Source organism: Pimephales promelas, chromosome 19 (genome assembly GCF_988280905.1).
Source record: "Pimephales promelas chromosome 19, fPimPro1.hap1.1, whole genome shotgun sequence".
In the NCBI taxonomy this organism is placed as follows: Eukaryota; Metazoa; Chordata; class Actinopteri; order Cypriniformes; family Leuciscidae; genus Pimephales; species Pimephales promelas.
In genome coordinates this window covers 10,962,198-10,984,433 of record NC_142787.1, presented here as the reverse complement: position 1 = coordinate 10,984,433, position 22,236 = coordinate 10,962,198, and the positions used below count along the sequence as shown (strand labels likewise).

Sequence of the window (22,236 nt, the reverse complement as noted above, 5' to 3'; positions counted from 1 at the left end):
ATTTTTAAAGAAAACGGGCGACGTAATCAATCAATTTTTGCCCTCAACAATCACAAAAAAACTCCGCGTTTTTCTGGAAGGACTGAATACTATAATGGTAAATGTTATATATAAATCACAAATTTTTTCACAAATTTTTGGAAATTACCACCACAAAATCAGTCATTTTGATCGCAAAAATCACACAAAATGTGCTTTTTTTCTAGCGGCGCCGCGTCCGAGGATGAACGACTTCAAGCCGAATCTGCCCATGTACGTCTCACCCATAGACAGTAAGGTCTCACCATACCGGCACGCAGTTTGCGTGTCTAAATTACAAAGTTCATTGCAAAAGTTTTTTTTATTGTTAAGGTTTTGTTTACAGTGTGTGATTGATTTATATAATGGAAAGCACATTGACTTATAGTTGTCTTGCTGTTAATTTTAAATAAACGTACGTAGAGCAAGTAGCTAATCAGATTGTCTGCTCGTTTATTCAAACATACGAACGTCGCTCTGCATACGTCATCTCATTCAGCGCTCTGATTGGTTTTAGGTCTATCCAATTGCGCCTTTGAGGCATTTGAGCTACGTCTGTTGGTGACGCCCCTTTGGAAATGATTCGTCTATGAAGCTTTGCCAGACCATAACTCAGTTACAAACTGAGATGGTCTGGTTTTAACCAGGCTATGTGAACCACAGAGTTCTATATAGAAATACATCAAACCTTTTTTTTCTAAGAATGAAGATGTAAACATGAGAGCAAATATGCACATTTCTGTGATAAAAACTTTCAGATCTGACCTTGTGTGTTTTATCACTGTCACATCTTTTGTGAGTGTCTGAGTGCTGAACTCTCTCTTTCACGCCACACACACACACACACACACACAGTAGGCGTATCAGGCGTTTGGAGGCCCGTGGATGGGACGGCTTTGAACACAATCAACCCTCGGCTGCAGATTTACTGCAGCTCAGACTCTCTTTATCCTGAAACGAGCGCTTTTAAACGCCATTACTGTGTGTTTAAAGCTCTAATGCCTCAATCTCTGCATCTCCTGCTGAAGATCGGCCAGTGACCCGCTTAGAGGAGCGTCAGAAGTGTGTTCAGATTACTGCAGCACAACTCCACTACTGACTGTGTGTGTGTGTCTGAAGCCTGGATTAAACTGAGACTCAGAGCATCTTTAACAAAGTGTTTCCTGCATGATATACACAGCAGTCACATGACCTCACCTCGTAATGGAGCACGTCTAATTCATTCATCCATTATATCAGAAATATGGATTTTCACCACAAAAACCGTATTTTTGTCTTTGAAACAAAACATTGAAACAAAGAAGATATTAAAACTTTGTTTTCAATCACTAGATATAAGTGTATTTTGTTTCACCGCAATTTTATTTGTTTTTAACGTGATTGTGGTGAAATACACTCGTATTAAAATTTTTATATCTTATACAGTGTTGCTTCTCAAGTAAGATGATCTTATTTTAAGGAATATTTAATGTTTTATTAGGGCTGTGCAAAGATTAATAGTGATTAATCACATCCAAAATAAAAAAAAGTTTGTGTTCACATAATATATGTGTGTGTGTGGTGTATAATTATTTTGTATATATAAATAGACACACACATGCATGTATATATTTAAGAAAATGTGTTATTCACATATAAAATATTTTATATATAATATAGATTATGTATATATATATATATATATATATATATAAGTATTTACATGGAAATAATTCTTAAACATATACATGCATGCATATGTATTTATATACACAAAATAATTATACACAGCACACACATATATATTATGTAAACAAAAAACTTTTATTTTGGATGCGATTAATCCCAATTAATCTTTGCACAGCCCTAATTTTAATGGGAAAACGACTTTTAAAGTCTTGTTTTCTACAACAAATATCTTAAATCAAGACACATTTACTGGAGAAACAAAATAACTGAAGATAATAAGTCTTGTTGTTTTGGAAAAGTATCGAAATGAAGTGAGTTTATGCTTAAAAAAAGAACAAATATTGGTCAATGGCCTCAGAAGAACAAAGGAAAACAAGTTTTTTTTTTTTTTTTACTCCATTTGGCAGACGCTTTGGTTTTTCTTCAGAAAACAAGACCTAACATCTGAAGTCATTTTGCTTCTCAGATAAATTTATGTTTATTTATGAATATATATGTACTGGAAAACAAGACCAAAACACTAAAGGAAAAACATTTTTTTGGCATTAAAACATTCCTAATAATAAAACATTAATATTAGGAATAAATATGCCACCCATGATAATATAGAAGAAAAAATTAAGTGAAATATTAATATGAACTCAAACCAATGCGTGAATTATAACCCAAAAATAATGCTTTATTTTAAATGTTATTTTTGCAATAGAAGGTTTAAATTGCTCTAGTTGCTTACGAATTTGGGAAAACTGCTCATCTGGGCATCTATGCTTCCTTAAAATCCACAAACTGCAGTACACATATCATGTAACTGTGAACAGCCATTTTGTGTAACATTCTCAGTGTGTGTGTGTGTGTGTGTGTGTGTGTTAGTGTTCTCCTCTCATCATGTGAGCACCTGTTTTCAGCATGACCTCAGCTCTCTGACCGCTTACTTCAGCCTCACAGAACAACAGAGCAGCAAATCTGATCCAGCTGTTCCTCCAGCGAAACGACTGTTCTTAAAGCCACAGTCCACACATTCACTGCAGCATTTACACTCACGAGATCCAGAGTCACATTCACTGCAGCATTTACACTCACGAGATCCAGAGTCACATTCACTGCAGCATTTACACTCACGAGATCCAGAGTCACATTTACTACAGAATTTACACACACTTGATCCAGAGTCACATTAACTACAGCATTTATACACACTTGATCCAGAGTCACATTTACTACAGAATTTACACACACTTGATCCAGAGTCACATTCACTGCAGCATTTACACACACTTGATCCAGAGTCTCATTCACTGCAGCATTTACACAAACTTGATCCAGAGTCACTTTCACTGCAGCATTTACACACACTTGATCCAGAGTCACTTTCACTACAACATTTACACACACTTGATCCAGAGTCACATTCACTGCAGCATTTACACACACATGATCCAGAGTCACTTTCACTACAGCATTTACACACACTTGATCCAGAGTCACATTTACTACAGCATTTACACACACTTGATCCAGAGTCACATTCACTGCAGCATTTACACACACTTGATCCAGAGTCACTTTCACTACAGCATTTACACACACTTGATCCAGAGTCACATTCACTGCAGCATTTACACACACTTGATCCAGAGTCACTTTCACTACAGCATTTACACACACTTGATCCAGAGTCACATTCACTGCAGCATTTACACACACTTGATCCAGAGTCACTTTCACTACAGCATTTACACACACTTGATCCAGAGTCACATTAACTACAGCATTTACACACACTTGATCCAGAGTCACTTTCACTACAGCATTTACACACACTTGATCCAGAGTCACATTCACTGCAGCATTTACACACACTTGATCCAGAGTCACATTCACTGCAGCATTTACACACACTTGATCCAGAGTCACATTAACTACAGCATTTAAACATACTTGATCCAGAGTCACTTTCACTACAGCATTTACACACACTTGATCCAGAGTCACATTCACTACAGCATTTACACACACTTGATCCAGAGTCACATTCACTGCAGCATTTACACACACTTGATCCAGAGTCACATTCACAACAGCATTTACACACACTTGATCCAGAGTCACATTCACTACAGCATTTACGCACACTTGATCCAGAGTCACATTCACTACAGCATTTACACACACTTGATCCAGAGTCACTTTCACTACAGCATTTACACACACTTGATCCAGAGTCACATTCACTGCAGCATTTACACACACATGATCCAGAGTCACTTTCACTACAGCATTTACACACACTTGATCCAGAGTCACATTTACTACAGCATTTACACACACTTGATCCAGAGTCACATTCACTGCAGCATTTACACACACTTGATCCAGAGTCACTTTCACTACAGCATTTACACACACTTGATCCAGAGTCACATTCACTGCAGCATTTACACAAACATGATCCAGAGTCACTTTCACTACAGCATTTACACACACTTGATCCAGAGTCACATTTACTACAGCATTTACACACACTTGATCCAGAGTCACATTCACTGCAGCATTTACACACACTTGATCCAGAGTCACTTTCACTACAGCATTTACACACACTTGATCCAGAGTCACATTCACTGCAGCATTTACACACACTTGATCCAGAGTCACTTTCACTACAGCATTTACACACACTTGATCCAGAGTCACATTCACTGCAGCATTTACACACACTTGATCCAGAGTCACTTTCACTACAGCATTTACACACACTTGATCCAGAGTCACATTCACTGCAGCATTTACACACACTTGATCCAGAGTCACATTAACTACAGCATTTAAACATACTTGATCCAGAGTCACTTTCACTACAGCATTTACACACACTTGATCCAGAGTCACATTCACTACAGCATTTACACACACTTGATCCAGAGTCACATTCACTGCAGCATTTACACACACTTGATCCAGAGTCACATTCACAACAGCATTTACGCACACTTGATCCAGAGTCACATTCACTACAGCATTTACGCACACTTGATCCAGAGTCACATTCACTACAGCATTTACACACACTTGATCCAGAGTCACTTTCACTACAGCATTTACACACACTTGATCCAGAGTCACATTCACTGCAGCATTTACACACACATGATCCAGAGTCACTTTCACTACAGCATTTACACACACTTGATCCAGAGTCACATTTACTACAGCATTTACACACACTTGATCCAGAGTCACATTCACTGCAGCATTTACACACACTTGATCCAGAGTCACTTTCACTACAGCATTTACACACACTTGATCCAGAGTCACATTCATTACAGCATTTACACACACTTGATCCAGAGTCACATTCATTACAGCATTTACGCACACTTGATCCAGATTCACATTCACTGCAGCATTTACACACACTTGATCCAGAGTCACATTCACTACAGCATTTACGCATACTTTATCATTATCATTGCCATTTAAGTGAAATAACTGAAACTAAATATACAAGCTTGATAAAAATGATCATTCTAGAAGAAAATTTCAAATGGCACTTAGAGGCTTTTGCATCTGAACTCTTCATATATATATATATATATATATATATATATTGCTTCCCAAGTACATTGATCTTGTTAGAAAAAAAAACATTAACTGAAATAAAATAAAATAAAACAAACTTGCCATGGCAACATTTCTCATTTTCATTTAAAGCTGAAGGACTAAAATTACTAAAACACATTTAACAACATTTAAAATAGAATATAAAAATAAAATATTAACAACAAACATATATATATATATATATATATATATATATATATATATAATAAATATAATAATATAAAAAATTATAAAATAAATAAAGGGATATTTCACCTAAAAATGATTTTGTGAAATTATTTTAGTAGTTTAGTTCACTGATATACTATAGGTACTAAAATGCGACAAAAATATAACTTTTTGGATTATACCTTTAAGGAAACTAATCAAACTCACACACACGCACACACACACACACACACACACACACACGCGTGACAGTGAACAAATAAACATCAGCGTCACTGAGACATTGAGCAGAGATTCAGGACCTTGTCAACAGCAGAGCTTGTCCAATAAAACGCCTGAGAAACCCACGTCTGCATTTATTCATTTACTTCATTAAAACAGCTCGTTAACACTCGAAATATGCACACACACACACACACACGTCTCAACCAAAAACAACTTTAAAAAGAGCAGTTCTTCATGAGAAACACATGAAAACAACTAGCAGAATATTTCTTTACATTTCACTTACTTGAGTGACACCTTTTAGACTACAAGAATGCTCCTTGAAAACAATTTTGTAACTTAATTTTTACATTTTCTGAAGAAAACAAGATGCGTTCCTGAGCAATACATTCATTTTCAATAATTCAGTGGGACAAATTTTATGCAATTCACATTCTGATGACTACTTAAAAACATACGAGTGCATTTCGTTTGTGTATAAATGTGCATGTAATAAGAGAACACAACCCTTTACTGTGTATGTGTGTGTATTACAGGCATTATCTTCTTCTCTTTATGTATTCTCTTTCTGTGCTTTATTCTCTCCAGCTGTCTGAAGCTTTATGGATTGTTTCAAGTCTTAAAAAAAGCCTTAAATATGGAAAATATTACCAGCATCTTCCCTGATGCTTTGAAGTCCATTCCTCCCCCTCATTCTGTCTCTCGCTCAGATATTTCCTGTATTTATTCCTGCGCTGCTCATAACATACAGTCCGAAGAGAGTCGACACTGCTAACCTGACCCGATGCACACATTACAGGAGATCAACAGTGACGTCATGCACTGCATTAAGATTTAGAGTAGATTAGTCTTAAACTTTTGCATTGAGATCAACGTTCAACAGGAAGTGGCTCAAGCATTTCACTCGCATTTACGACAAAAAATAGATGCGAACTTTAGGAGCATGTGTGTGAAAAAGTAGAGCTGAAGCTTTTAAAAGCCTTAAATTTAGTTATAAGTATCTTAAAGGAGAACTCCGGCGCAAAATTAATCTTTGGTCTAATAAAACATCGGTACCTAGTCAAACGTTCTCTGAGATTTGTTTTCATGATAATCGAATGTAAAGAGTTTTATCTCTAAAAACTGTTTAGCGTATAACGCTAGTATATGGGGGCATAGAATAAGTAAAAAGAAATCGCTAGTTAATACCAATAACAAGGCTCAAAATAGCCCCACACTACCACAGTAACATAAAGAGGGTCCATACATGCAAAACGAAGCATTCAGAACTTTGTAAGTGTACACACCGTTTAATAAGAAGATACTTTATAAAGACAGTTCACTTCTCGTATACAGCAAGGAGCCATCTTAGAAAATAGTCTCGATAAGTCGATCCCCGAACGCCGTTCATACAGTTCAGAAGTTCAGCTCACCCAGCACGACATTCGTGGTTTGACTTGTTGTGACTGTTTTCCAAGATGGCTCCTGTCAGTAAGTGAACGGTTGACTAGGTGCCGATGATTTATCAGACCAAAGGTTCATTTTGCACCGGAGTTCTCCTTTAAACGGTATAACAACAGTCTTGAAGTGCCTTATAATGCCATTTTAAAAGCTTCAAGATTAGTTCTGGAGTCTCTACAACAGATTTACATGCCTCAAAGATCCAAAAACACTTTAATTTCCTCATAATATCCACTGCTCTTTTCTCACAGTGTCTGAAACGCTTCGTTTGAAGAGTCAGTCTCTCTAAACCCCGCCTCTCTGAGAGCCGCTCTGCTCTGATTGGCCAGGCGGCCCAGTGTGCTGTGATTGGTCAGAAACTAAATGCTCATTATCATATCTCACTCTCAGCTCTTGATCAAAGTGATACGAACAGTAACGATGTTGTGGGTTTTACCGTATCAATCTCATCAAAGTGGATTTGCTTTGTCAGCAGAAAACAGCGTCTCCTCGACACGAACAACACGAACCAAACTCTTCCAGTCTCAGATACACTAGTGTTTGAGGGCGGAGCTAAGAGACGCTGTTCAGCCAATCAAAACCATTGACTGGCATTATGCAAATTTGTTACAAACCTACGTAGGTTCAGCAGCAGCCAATAAGCAAAGACCAGTGGTTCTTACCATGAGCGAGTGTCTGTTGGACGGCAGCAGTCCAGCGCTGTATCCGCTCATGGCCCCGTTGTGCGAGTGTGATGGAGGGATCAATGCGTGCATGTCTGCGTGAGCGCCGGGCATCGTTGTGGACGGACCGACCGCGTGACTCCGCAACACGTGGATCGCATCGTCCAGGCGCTCCAATCTGTCCTCGATACGACTTTGCTGAGAAACAGAATGAATGCACAGATACCATTCCTTTGTACTATTGATTCATTTTCGGCACTCTATCTAATTTCTTAGGCATGCATGTGAACATTTCTGTACGGGTAGAGTATATGGTTTCTGTAAAGCACATATTTGGGTCACACTTTAGTTAGCATTAGTTATCATGAACTATTAATGAACTGCACTTGTACAACATTTATTAATCTTTGTTCACGTTAATTTCAACATTAATAATTCTTTATTTAAATCTTGTCAACATTAGTTAATGCACTGTGAACTAACATTAACAGCTGTATTTTTAATAACAATAACATTAACAAAGATGAACAAAGGGATCAGGGGGTGGAGTTGGGCAGGTTTAGGGGTGGGTTTAGGGATCAGGGGGTGGAGTTGGGTAGGTTTAGGGGTGGGTTTAGGGATCAGGGGGTGGAGTTGGGTAGGTTTAGGGGTGGGTTTAGGGATCAGGGGGTGGAGCTGGGCAGGTTTAAGGGTGGTTTTAGGGATCAGGGGGTGGAGCTGGGCAGGTTTAAGGGTGGGTTTAGGGATCAGGGGGTGGAGTTGGGTAGGTTTAGGGGTGGGTTTAGGGATCAGGGGGTGGAGCTGGGCAGGTTTAAGGGTGGTTTTAGGGATCAGGGGGTGGAATTGGGCAGGCTTAGGGGTGGGTTTAGGGATCAGGGGGTGGAGTTGGGTAGGTTTAGGGGTGGGTTTAGGGATCAGGGGGTGGAGTTGGGTAGGTTTAGGGGTGGGTTTAGGGATCAGGGGGTGGAGCTGGGCAGGTTTAGGGGTGGGTTTAGGGATCAGGGGGTGGAGTTGGGTAGGTTTAGGGGTGGGTTTAGGGATCAGGGGGTGGAGTTGGGTAGGTTTAGGGGTGGGTTTAGGGATCAGGGGGTGGAGCTGGGCAGGTTTAAGGGTGGTTTTAGGGATCAGGGGGTGGAGCTGGGCAGGTTTAAGGGTGGTTTTAGGGATCAGGGGGTGGAGCTGGGTAGGTTTAAGGGTGGGTTTAGGGATCAGGGGGTGGAGCTGGGTAGGTTTAGGGGAGGATTTAGGGATCAGGGGGTGGAGTTGGGCAGGTTTAGGGGTGGGTTTAGGGATCAGGGGGTGGAGTTGGGTAGGTTTAGGGGTGGGTTTAGGGATCAGGGGGTGGAGTTGGGTAGGTTTAGGGGTGGGTTTAGGGATCAGGGGGTGGAGCTGGGTAGGTTTAAGGGTGGGTTTAGGGATCAGGGGGTGGAGCTGGGTAGGTTTAGGGGAGGATTTAGGGATCAGGGGGTGGAGTTGGGCAGGTTTAGGGGTGGGTTTAGGGATCAGGGGGTGGAGTTGGGAAGGTTTAGGGGTGGGTTTAGGGATCAGGGGGTGGAGCTGGGTAGGTTTAGGTATATGTAAGGTGTAAGGTGGGAGAAGTTGGATGTGGATCCGACTCCTCCTCTTGTATTTCATGTTCTGCAGTGAGAACCATCTCAAATTGTTACCCATATTTGATGCACAAAATACCTTCTTTTTATGCAATTGTTTTCTAATGTTTAGTATCCTAAACTAATGCAATAACTATAGTATTTCAGCAAACACATCATGGCAAAGCCTGTATTATTTCCAAAAGGCTGAACAGAATTGACAGGAACAGAGTTGAATCTCTTACCAGTGAGTGCAGTGGTGGCTCGTAACTGGGAGATGAAGATCCTTGACCGTTTCTAGACCAGACGGCCGTACTGGCAGCTGGAGGAACAAGACCATCATCATCATCCTCACGGTCAACAAGCACATCAACCAACATCTCCATTCCTCAAACACATCCATCTATTCTTACAGCACTTTTTACACATGAAATGCAGCTCATAGTACAATACAAACAGAAAAATCTGAATGGTGATAATGTGATTTTAAATGTCAACACAATATCAATAATACTGATATTAATACTCAAAAGCAGATATGTCTCGACACTACTTTAAATTTTTAATTACTTGTAGCCGTTTTTCTTTTTTGTGCAGATAAATGATAGATAGATAGATACTGTAGATGGACAGATAGATAGACAGAAGGATGGATGGATGGATGGATGGATGGATAGATAGATAGATGATAGATGGATAGATAGATAGATAGATAGATAGATAGATAGATAGATAGATAGATAGATAGATAGATAGATGTAAACACAAACCATGTGCTACACAATACACAACACACTGAACAGAGCGAACACGACAAGACAGAACGCTACCCAGATAGAAAACTGACATTGAATCAACGTGGAAATATGACATCGAAACAACGTTGATCTGACATTGTTTTGCTCATCGAATTAACGTTGAACCAACGTCAGACGCGTCATTCTTTCAAAACTAACGGAAAATCAACTTAAAATCAACGCGTTGTTTCAACGTTATGAAAGCAAACCAATTTTCGATTTTCATTTAGCTTTGAAGAATGCCGCGTCTGACGTTGGTTCAACGTTAATTCGATGAGCAAAATCAACGTTGTTTCAATGTCATGAGAGACGTCGTTTCCACGTTGATTCAATGTCAGTTTGCTGTCTGGGTAACGTTACGCATGAGTACGACCATAAGGTCATCCTGTGCACTCACAACCGAAAACAAACACGCGGAGAATGCATGTCCGAATCCCAACACAAAAGTGAAACCAAACTAGACAGATGTGCCGTGATTCAAACACCACGCCCGCACATGTAACACGACACCTGACATCGACGGAAGAAATGTGGGAATTAGGTTGAACTGTGAAATATCTGATGAAAATTGCAAATACTAAGAAATATGTTACAGCAGTTCGTCTGTCGAGTAAAATACACACAAAATCCGCGACGAGACTGAGCTCGAAGTCTTTAAACTAGCGTCCGCATCAGCGATTTTTGTTATTGGGTAAAATCGCTATCAATCAAAAGGAGATGCAATCCTCCAATCATCACGCGGACGCCCGGACGCCAGGCCAGCCCACTTCCCTATTCACCCCAGAGACGCCCGGCGTCCGTGGGCGGGACATAATCGCAGCATTTATCCAATGACCGTCTAGTTTAACAGCGCTGAAAAAAAACTGTTCAAAGCAGCCCCATTGAAGTCAATGGACGCCGAGCTTCAACGGGGAAATGCATGCACTGTGACGCGCTACAGGTATGCATGAGAAGGAGATCAAGTCAGCCGACCTGCTATTTGTAGCTTATTCTGAACAAACTCGTCTTCGAGATTACCGTGTTCTAACGCATTTTTACTCAATAAAATGTTAACACAATAGTACACATTCGACCATTATTTTTTTGACATTATAGGGAAGCTGAGCTTCCCTTGCAGTCTTAAAGAAATCTCCACTGATAGATAGATAGATAGATAGATAGATAGATAGATAGATTACATTTTTCCTAGTAAATCATTCCTCATATACAGTATCCTCTCATTTAGTTTTCCCTGTTGATCCGACACTCACACCCGACCAATTAACTGTCGTTCACTCCAGCGGAATAAATGATTCTGTTCCTCTTTTGTTTGGTGTGTTCTCTCAGTGAGAGTGTAGATGTGAAGCTCATCAGCCGGTGGCGCGACTCTGCCTTTGATGGGTGACGACCCCAATGCTAATAACACCTCGTTATTCTTCCCTTCTTCTTCTCTCTTTCACACGCTCGTGTTAAGATGCAAACGCGGCCGGTTCACGCCGGTAATTAGAGAGCAGCGCCGCTCATTTATTCCTTCTCTCTGACCTTCACCTGTTTGCGTTTGTACATCCGCTCATCGCGTATATCATGGCTAATTATGTTGTGTTTTTTTTCAAATTGTTCTTCTTTATAGAAACATGCATTTCAGACGCTTCTCTGTATTATTAAACCTCATTTCCAAATGCTAATTAGCACATAATTATAGCCACATTCATGTGCAAATAAATTTTGCATGTATCCGCGCCGCCGCCAATGAGAAAATTATTAAATTAGTTACTTAAACTTCCCTCGCATGTTTAAGTTTAAATATTAATTTGCACTTGCGCATTTAATGGTTGTCGGTCTAATAACTTTGGCACTCTGAGACATTACAATTAGACGGCGGCCGTTTTCATGCCGACTCGAATAATGACGTGATAATCAGGCACTGAGATGAAGTGCGTTTACACGGAAAAATCTTTCGATCTTTAAAATCATATCTGACTCTAAAAATCTGGGATATTTGGGATATTTTTTTCAGTATTTGGGTAATTTTTGTGTAACCCAGATCCTGGGTCAGATATAACAACCCAGGGGTTGACTTGAAAATATGCTATATGTATTCATAACTATATAAAATATGCTATACTGTAAAATATGATCGGAAATATGCAAACCAGTGGTTGTGTGGAGTTTAGAGATTTTAATTTAATCCGTAAACATCAATAAAAAAAGAGGCTAGTTTTATAAATGAATTATCCCAGTATGCTGTGTTAAATAAACAAGCCAATTTTCTAGGTAAAATTAACCCAACATGTGTTCTATCCTGTATTTATCCAGCCCTTGGGTTGAAAACAACCCAAATTGGGTTGTTTTTTTAACCCAGTGTTTTTTACAATGTAGGTGGGAACATCCTACAGAATAGGAAAAATGCAACATACGAAAAGCTTTGAATTGCACTTTAATTATCTATAATAACCTCAGAGGCAAACCTACTAAACGTTGAAAATGTTGATCATCATAATGCGCAGTGTTTCAGATACTCTTTTTATATAATCATACTCATTATAATGTATAGTAAACAGTGTGTAATCAGGTGACTGACATCAGAGCAAACATTGTGTGTGTTTAAAAATCTGTTGAGATCACACACACACACACTCTGTTACCTGTGAGCGACGGAGGTGATCCCACAGGAGTGGACGGGTTGGATGAGAAGCTGTTATTGGTGTGGTCGGGGGAATAGATCTACAACGACAACAAACACACAGCAATGACAAACGAGAATGCCACAAACACACAGCATCATGTGCAAACTCCCTACAGGAGCGTTTGTCTGAAGTTGTGATAGTCTTTTCTCCACTATTGTGACGTTATCGTAATCCGGCTTGATTTAGTCCATGCAGAATTGACTGGTTTGCTATTGGTCGAAGCATAAAACAAGTTGTGAATGTCGTTTCACGTTGTCTTGTGTGTTGTTGTATTCGTCCGGGACTATGAGACCTGTTGACTCACTGAAGCCAGGGCCTTTCCTAACGCGTCTCCCGTCTGCGAACTCGTCCCTGCTCCGCTCGACGATCGATTCGCTGAAACACAACAGAAAGGAAATAAAGACATCATCAAAGTAGTCCATGTGACATCATTGGGTTAGTTAGAATGTTTTGAAGCTTCGAAAATACATTTTGGTCCAAAAATAACAAAAACCACGACTTTATTCAGCATTGTATTGTCTTCCGGTTCTGCTGTGGAGGCCAGACTCTCTGTACAAATGAAATGTGTACGAGAGTCTGGCAGGACCAGGTTACATTTGCTTTAGTTTGAATTGTGAAAGTGACTGAATCAAAGTGAATCAAATCTTCCCTCCGCTTTGATTCTCACTGACATGCAACCAAATAATCCGTTAGTAATCGGCTCGGCGGCTCGATCGGACTCAAAAGCCTTCATGTAAACATCATAATCGACCCGAACGACATTTTGATCTGATTGAAAGCGGTTCATTCCTTTTCTAATCCAATCGAGAGAACATGTAAACACTTGATCGGATTGGTCGCCGAAACTGATGTAATGATGCAAAAAACGGGAATATGAGAAAACGCTGACATGCGCATTAAGTGTTTAGTCTATAGGTATGCGTGTCATGGGCATCGGAGCCATTGTATATGTGCGGGACAAGACCCACCCACTTTTTAAGACCAATGATACTGGACCCAATCATTTTTAGTCTCTAATTCAGCGCATATGTCTGTTCACTTTTCAGAGCGCCGTCAGTCAAATCCATTCCACTTGAGGAATGCCCTCGTCAATTTAACTTCATTTCTGCTGAATCATTGTATTTGTCAACGAGCCACAACTGACGAAAATAACCGCCCGTTCCCTTGAAATCACATATTGCGTTGCAAACATCAATAACAGCTTTAAGTTGTCAATGCTGGTAAATAAACATTGTATCAGCGGGATAATCCACGGATAGCTGAGGATTTAATGGACAACATGAAGCCGAGTTTAGTTTAGAATACATGGCATTTACTCCAATAACATTTTTCTGGGGGAGGACCCACACACTTTTTTTTAAATTATTCTGACGCTCATGGCAGATGTGTAGTCTTTCTTTACAAATTGACCTCCACAAACTCCCTGTCTGGCCTTAAAAAAATCATGATGCAGAATTTTTTGTATAAATACAAAACTCACCCATGACACTTTCTGTCCCGTTAGTGGTTGCGGAGCAAGACGCCGTGCTGTAGTGATTCGACCCGCCGCTCCGATGGAAGCTGGACATGGGAGGAAGACTGGGGTTAATCTCAGCCGACGAGTGTGACGGGTAACTCTGCAAAACACAGAGGGAAACAGAGTTATCGAATAGATGAGGCCGAGTCATAAATAAACACTTGAACCGTTTCTCATTGTTGAACCTTACAGCACCTTTATTTTAAACTCCATCCTGGAAGCATTTGCTCACTGCGAACATGCATTTCTTACTTAGTATTTTTGTCTTGCTTCCAGTCCAAATATTTAAAAACTCTTCACTCAAGATGAGTGAAATACCATAAGTCAGCAAAATTAAGTGAGTTTTTGCTTAAAACTAGCAAAAATAATCTTAATTCAAAAAGAAACAACATTATTTTTCTTACCCCATTAGCAGATAATTTAGCTTGTTTTAAGCAAAAACTCACTTAATTTTTATTTATTTACCCAGAAAACAAGACATAATATCTTATAGTATTTTACTACCTAAGTAAATGCATCTTCATTGAAGAGTTTTTTGATATTTGGACTGGAAACGAGACAAAAAAAATAAAGTAAGAAAAGCATATTTTGCAGTTTGGACACTGTTTAATAACTCATAAGTCTGTTGAACTAATCTTAAAGGTGCATTATGTAATATTTAGGAGGATCTGTTGACAGAGATGCAATATCATATACATAACTATATTTTCAGTGGTGTATAAAGACCTTACATAATGAACCGTTATGCTTTTATTACATTAGAATGAGCCATTTCTATCTACATTCAAGCTACATGTTGTTCTTTGTGCAAAGAAGCAGCTAAAATCAGCGAACACTGACAAAATGATGAACAAGTAACAATAATATTTGCAATAATATTGTTTTACTGAATAATTACGTAAACCTAATTTCTTACTTTATCTTTGTAAAGAAACCTCATAGCTTAATTGGCTACTCTCTGCTGTCTCAGACGACGGCATCACTTCCTGTCAACACAGTCTCATGAAGATGCGTATCTATACCACGAGTGTCATTTCTCGTGGCATTTATACGCCAAAAGTGTTTTTTTCGTGTATATGGTACGCACTAAAAAACCCTGGGTTAGGTTTAGGGGGGAGGGGGGTGGGGAGTTCGTGCGTATTATACGCAAAAAAGTGCGTATCATATGTACGCGAAAATCGCGTGCCAAATACACGCAAAAACGTTTTTGGCGTATAAATGCCACGAGAAATGACATTCGTGCCATAGACACGAACTTTCATGAGATCGGGCTGTTCCTGTCAGCCACTGTAGCTTCTATTGGGTGCAATTCGCAACCTCACCACTAGATACCGCTAAAGATTACACAGTGCACCTTTAACCAGGTGAAGATGTACAAGTAAATGCGCTCACGAGTCTCTCGTGTGGGTGAAGGCCGCAGTAGCTGCTGCTCTGAGCGCTGTGTGTGGAGTTTCCCAGCATGCTGTTGTATCCAGGCTGGTTCATACTGCCGGACGAGCTCCATGGGTCTGTACTGTGATGACCATCTGAAATCATTCATAAAACACAAACACACACACAGAGTAGATCAGAGTTGAATCAGGCTTTGACATCTGGACCTGAGAGGTCCAATAACATGGAGATGTTGTTCTGGCTGGTTTGTTTCTGCTGTAGTGAAGCACCCTTCCACAGTCAACAAGAGTGTTTTAGGCTGTTGCTGTGTGGTTTCTAGGGTAATGCAAGTGTTTTAGGCAGTTGTTATATAATTGCTTGGGTGCTCTGAGTGTTTTAAGTGGTTGCTATTCAGTTTCTAGGGTGATACAAGTGTTTTAGGCAGTTGCTATACAATCGCAAGAGTTTTGAGAGTTTTAGGCTGTTGCTGTGCAGTTTTTAAGGTGATGCATGTGTTTTAGGCAGTTGCTATGCAATCGCTAGGGTGTTCTTGGTGTTTTAGGCTGTTGCTATGTTGTTGCTAGGGTGATGCACGTGTTTTAGGCAATTGTTAAGCAATAGCTAGGGTGTTATGAGTGTTTTAGACTGTTACTAGGGTGATGCACGTGTTTTAGGCAGTTGTTAAGCAATCGCTAGGGTGTCATGAGTGTTTAAGGCTGTTCCTAGGGTGATGCACATGTTTTAGGCAGTTGTTAAGCAATCGACAGGGTGTTATGAGTGTTTTAGGCTGTTACTAGGGTGATGCACGTGTTTTAGGCAGTTGTTAAGCAATCGCTAGGGTGTTCTGAGTGTTTTAGGCTGTTGCTATGCTGCTTCTATGGTGATACAAGAGTTTTAGTCTGTTGTTATGCAATCACCAGGGTGTTTTGAGTGTTATAGGCTGTTGCTCTGCTGTTTCTAGGGTGATACAAGTGTTTAAGTCAGTTGCTATGCAATCGCTAGGGTGTTCTGAGTGTTTCAGGCTGTTGCTATGGTGTCTCTAGGGTGATACAAGTGTTTTAGGCAATCGCTAGGGTGTTCTGAGTGTTTTAGGCTGTTGCTATGCTGTTTCTAGGGTGATACAAGTGTTTTAGTCAGTTGCTATGCAATCGCTAGGGTGTTCTGAGTGTTTTAGGCTGTTGCTATGCTGTTTCTAGGGTGATGCAAGTGCTTTAGAATGTTGCTATACAGTTGCCAGTGTTTACTGGGTGTTTTAAGACTGTTGCCATGTGGTTTTATGGGTGATACAAGTGTTTTAGGCTGTTGCTATGCAGTTGCTAGGGTATTCTGAGTGTGTTAGGCAGTTGTTCTGTGTTTACCTGGCATAAAGAAGGAGCTGGGAAAGCTGCTGCCCGGTGCTTTAGAGGACGGGTAACCCGGTGAGTCTCGGTTATAATCGGCAGTGCTGGCAGACGGGGCGTATACCTGAAACACAACACACCACACACAGTGATCAGGACGACTAAAGACACAACACACACTCTCAACATGCATTTCAATTTAGATTTTTATGCAATCAAGATCACCATTGCATGCATGAGGAAGCATTAGAAAAAAGACAGCAAAACTTCTCTTTTTAATATCAAGAGAGAAACACTTTCCCAGGGACAATTTGCCTTGTTCCCAAAGTGTTGCAACAATAATTTAGTGCGAATATGAGAGGAGCAGCTGCGGCGGATCAGTGATGACATCAGCGCACAAACAGCAGAGCATTCCCGTCTGGAAAACTGTGCTATAATGACTAGCAGGAACACTGGGAACATGCCGGATGGGAATATTGTGCTGGGATAAACACACAGTGGGCGTATGAGGACAGAATGACCCTCAGATATACAGAAACAGAACATCTCCCTAAATTTACCTCAAACGACAACAAAAACATCACAGATTACTGTAGATCTTTATAACATCTCAAATGTTTCTCAGAGACACCTCTGTGACTAAATGCAGAGCAAACGATAACTTTTAGTGGTTTCTGATGATTTTTTTCTCTAAGGAATTGTGGGGGAAAAAAACTAAATGAAACTCAACGGAGAGCTTGTGATGTCTCCAGAGCTCAAGAGCGAAGTTTGAGGAGTTTTATGGAGACCAAGAGACTTCAGGACAGATGGAGGACTTTCCCATGAAGCAACACACACACACACACACACACACAAACACGTCTGTGAAAGTGATCAGACTATGACTCTGGGGGGTTCAAAAACAAGGGGATTTTGTTCTGTCTGTATTTTTCTGATGTAGTGAAGCACCTGTCCATTGTTAACACACACATTCCTATGTGCTTTAAGTGTTTTATAGGCTGTTTCTACGCAGTTAGGGTGTTTTGAGTGTTTTAAGCAGTTGCTATGCAGTTAGGTAGGGTGTTACAAGTGTTTTAGGGTGTTGCTATGCAGTTTGGGTGTTTCAAGTGTTTTAGGCTGTTGCTAAGCAGGGTGTTTCGAATGTTTTAGGATGTTGCTATTAGTGCTGTAGCGGCGCGTCGATGACGTCGATAATTCGACATCAAAATTTCGTCGACGTCATATTTTTGCGTCGACGCTTCTTTATTTATTTATTTTTTGCATGTTCCCGGCGGTACAGCTTGCCACACACACGTGGGAGACCGAAACATTGCAGAATAGAGGACGAAGACAACTAGAAGTGAATGTGCTATCCATTAAATGAATCACGCACAGTAAACAAACCCTTAAGAAAAACAATTGCAATTTAGACGCGCAAACTGGGTGCCGGTGTGGTGAGACGTACAAGCTCGGGCAGATTCGGCTTGAAGTCGTTCCCGGACGCGGCGCCGGGCGCGTTGTAACAAAAAAAAGGCATACACACAGCCAGCCACAGTCTTCCTGGTCTTGCGCACCCAACGGGTCATTTTTGCCGTGCGGACGTGTCGAGTATAAACCAGGCTTTAACTCCGTGTCAGCACGCGCTCTGATCAGTAGGTGAACTCCGCCTCCGACTCCGTTTCCCTCCTCAGCTGATATTAATATTTAAACATTCTCTATGATAAAAAATGTTTGTAAAAAATATTTTAATAACACGGTTTTGGCGGTTGTAGAGTTATGATGGTGTTCAAATACATAACATTAGACTAACGTTAGCCAGCTTATAGTATCTTGATTCAGTATGCTAGTATTTATTTGAGATATTGTTTTTTTATTAATTGAGCAGCAGAAAAAATATTCTTTATATTAGTCGTCCAATTAGTCATTAGATTAGTCGACTAATCGATAAAATAATCGCCCAACTAATCGTTTAGTTAATAATCGTTTACCCCAGCCCTAGTTGCTATGCAGTTAGGGTGTTTCGAGTGTTTTAGGGTGTTTCGAACATTTTAGCCTGTTTCTATTCAGTTATGGCTGTTGCTATGCAGTTAGGGTATTTCGAGTGTTTTAGGCTGTTGCTATACAGATAGGGTGTTTCGAGTTTTTTGGCTGTTGCTATGCAGTTCGAGTGTTTCAAGTGTTTTAGGCTGTTTCTATTCAGTTATGGGTGTTGCTATGCAGTTAGGGTGTTTCGAGTGTCTTAGGCTGTTGCTATACAGGTAGGGTGTTTCGAGTGTTTGGGGCTGTTGCTATGCAGTTAGAGTGTTTCAAGTGTTTTAGGCTGTTTCTATTCAGTTATGGGTGTTGTTATGCAGTTAGGGTGTTTCGAGTGTTTTAAGGTGTAACTATGCAGGTAGGGTGTTTCAAGTGTTTTGGGCTGTTGCTATGCAGTTAGAGAGTTTCAAGTGTTTTAGCCTGTTTCTATTCAGTTTTGGGTGTTGTTATGCAGTTAGGGTATTTCGAGTGTTTTAGGCTGTTGCTATACAGTTAGGGTGTTTCGAGTGTTTTGGGCTGTTGCTATGCAGTTAGACTGTTTCAAGTGTTTTAGGCTGTTTCTATTCAGTTATGGGTGTTGCTATGCAGTTAGGGTTTTTTCGTGTTTTTTAAATTGTTGCTATGCAGTTAGGGTGTTTCGAGTGTTTTTGGCTGTTGCTATGCAGTTAGAGAATTTCAAGTGTTTTAGCCTGTTTCTATTCAGTTATGGGTGTTGCTATGCAGTTAGGGTGTTTCGAGTGTTTTAGGCTGTTGCTATGCAGTTAGGGTGTTTCGAGTTTTTTGGGCTGTTGCTATGCAGTTAGGTTTTTTTGAGTGTTTTAGGCTGTTGCTATGCATTTAGGGTGTTTCAACTGTTTTAGGGTGTTTCTATTCAGTTATGGGTGTTGCTATGCAGTTAGGGTATTTCAAGTGTTTTAGGCTGTTTCTATGCAGTTAGGTTGTTTCGAGTGTTTTCTGCTGTTGCTATGTAGTTAGGGTGTTTCGATTGTTTAAGGATGTTGCTATGCAGTTAGAGTGTTTCAAGTGTTTTAGGGTATTGCAATGCAGTTAGTGTGTTTCGAGTGTTTTAGGCTGTTGCTATGCAGTTAGGGTGTTTCGAGTTTTTTGGGCTGTTGCTATGCAGTTAGAGTGTTTCAAGTGTTTTAGGCTGTATCTATTTTGGGTGTTGCTATGCAGTTAGGGTGTTTTGAGTGTTTTAGGGTGTTGCTAAGCAGTTAGGGTTTTTCGAGTGTTTTAGGCTGTTGCTATGCATTTAGGGTGTTTCAAGTGTTTTAGGGTGTTTCTATTCAGTTATGGGTGTTGCTATGCAGTTAGGGTATTTCAAGTGTTTTAGGCTGTTTCTATGCAGTTAGGTTGTTTTGAGTGTTTTCTGCTGTTGCTATGTAGTTAGGGTGTTTCGATTGTTTAAGGATGTTGCTATGCAGTTAGAGTGTTTCAAGTGTTTTAGGGTATTGCAATGCAGTTAGTGTGTTTCGAGTGTTTTAGGCTGTTGCTATGCAGTTAGGGTGTTTCGAGTTTTTTGGGCTGTTGCTATGCAGTTAGAGTGTTTCAAGTGTTTTAGGCTGTATCTATTTTGGGTGTTGCTATGCAGTTAGGGTGTTTTGAGTGTTTTAGGGTGTTGCTAAGCAGTTAGGGTTTTTCGAGTGTTTTAGGCTGTTGCTATGCATTTAGGGTGTTTCAAGTGTTTTAGGGTGTTTCTATTCAGTTATGGGTGTTGCTATGCAGTTAGGGTATTTCAAGTGTTTTAGGGTGGTGCTATGCAGTTAGGGGTTTTCAAGTGTTTTAGGCTGTTTCTATGCAGTTAGGTTGTTTTGAGTGTTTTCTGCTGTTGCTATGTAGTTAGGGTGTTTCGATTGTTTAAGGATGTTGCTATGCAGTTAGGGTGTTTCGAGTGTTTTAGGGTATTGCAATGCAGTTAGTGTGTTTCGAGTGTTTTAGGATGTTGCTATGCAGTTAGGGTTTTTCGAGTGTTTAAGGATGTTGCTGTGCAGTTAGGGTGTTTTGAGTGTTTTAGGCTGTTGCTAAGCAGTTAAAATAATAATAATAATAATAATAATAATAAAACTTTATTTTATATAGTGCCTTTAAAAGTAGTATCTCAAAGCACTTTATATAAAAAATAATGTTTTTTAATAATAAGTTAGGGTGTTTTGAGTGTTTTAGGCACTCAAAACACTCAAAAGCAGTTGTTAATGAGTTCAGGGTTAGATTTTTTGGTCCAGCAGGTGAAATCAGAGCATCTTTGAGTAGCCGCACACCTCTGCTCAACAACACATATGATTTGAGGAATCATTACTTCTGGAGAACAAATGCCGCAGGAGTGAGTCTGTTTACTGCTGCAGATCAGGAGCAGATGGAATGAAACAAGAGCAGTCACGAAAGCCACAACACACACACACACACACAGTCTCTCCCTCTACACCTTATCAGTGTGACTCCCTTGCTGCACCTGTGTTGAACTGACCTACAACACATAAACATGCAATAATCAAACATTTGCATGAAACTACACTTTTGAGACAGACACTTAATAAACTAGCAAACTAACATTTGTTATTTTTTGAGGAAGGAAGTTCCAACTTCCGCCCCTCACTTTGGACTTTATTCCATCCACCTGCAACTGCCATAATGCTGTACAGATGTAGAACAATACAAGAGCTCCAACACACACACACACACACACACTGGGGTCTGGCTTTACCATCAAATACTAATCTATTCCACATGAACCACAGCGAGAGAGAGCACACACACACACACACACACACACACACACACACACTCCCTGAGGAGAAGCGGCTTCCTGTGGCTTGATTAGGGAGAACCGTGCAAAGACAAGTGCCTCCCAAAACAGCACCTGTGACTGTATGTATGTGTGTGTGTATGTGTGTGTTAGTGTTTCAGGTCAGATGTCAATACAGCCAGGAAACACTTGCACACAACTAATAGAGAGAGCGAGACACACATGAACACACACACACACACACACACACACACACACACACACAGATCATCTTCATTTGATTTCTGAACCGTTTAGTCCTGCTCATGATATTGAAATTATAACTATTTGGTATTCCCAAACTAGTGTGAGCTGATAAAAAGCTGATAATTAATTAAATACATTTTTCTAAAAACA

At 40.1% G+C, this 22,236-nt stretch overlaps 1 protein-coding gene across 17 annotated transcripts in view; it reads right to left on the bottom strand.

Moving 5' to 3' along the window:
- tcf4 (transcription factor 4) overlaps positions 1-22,236 on the bottom strand; it is a 264,598-nt gene that overhangs the window by 21,300 nt on the left and 221,062 nt on the right. For 9 of the 17 annotated variants that reach the window (XM_089123905.1, XM_089123906.1, XM_089123910.1 and 6 more), the window contains 7 exons: positions 17,103-17,208; positions 15,766-15,899; positions 14,338-14,473; positions 13,150-13,232; positions 12,816-12,894; positions 9,640-9,716; positions 7,806-8,003 (listed from right to left, as the gene is read on the bottom strand). In XM_089123905.1, the coding sequence (XP_088980031.1) occupies positions 7,806-8,003; positions 9,640-9,716; positions 12,816-12,894; positions 13,150-13,232; positions 14,338-14,473; positions 15,766-15,899; positions 17,103-17,208 (813 nt within the window). The remainder of the gene's footprint in view (positions 1-7,805; positions 8,004-9,639; positions 9,717-12,815; positions 12,895-13,149; positions 13,233-14,337; positions 14,474-15,765; positions 15,900-17,102; positions 17,209-22,236) is intronic. The other 8 variants (XM_089123916.1, XM_089123911.1, XM_089123901.1 and 5 more) reach the window with 1 other exon arrangement.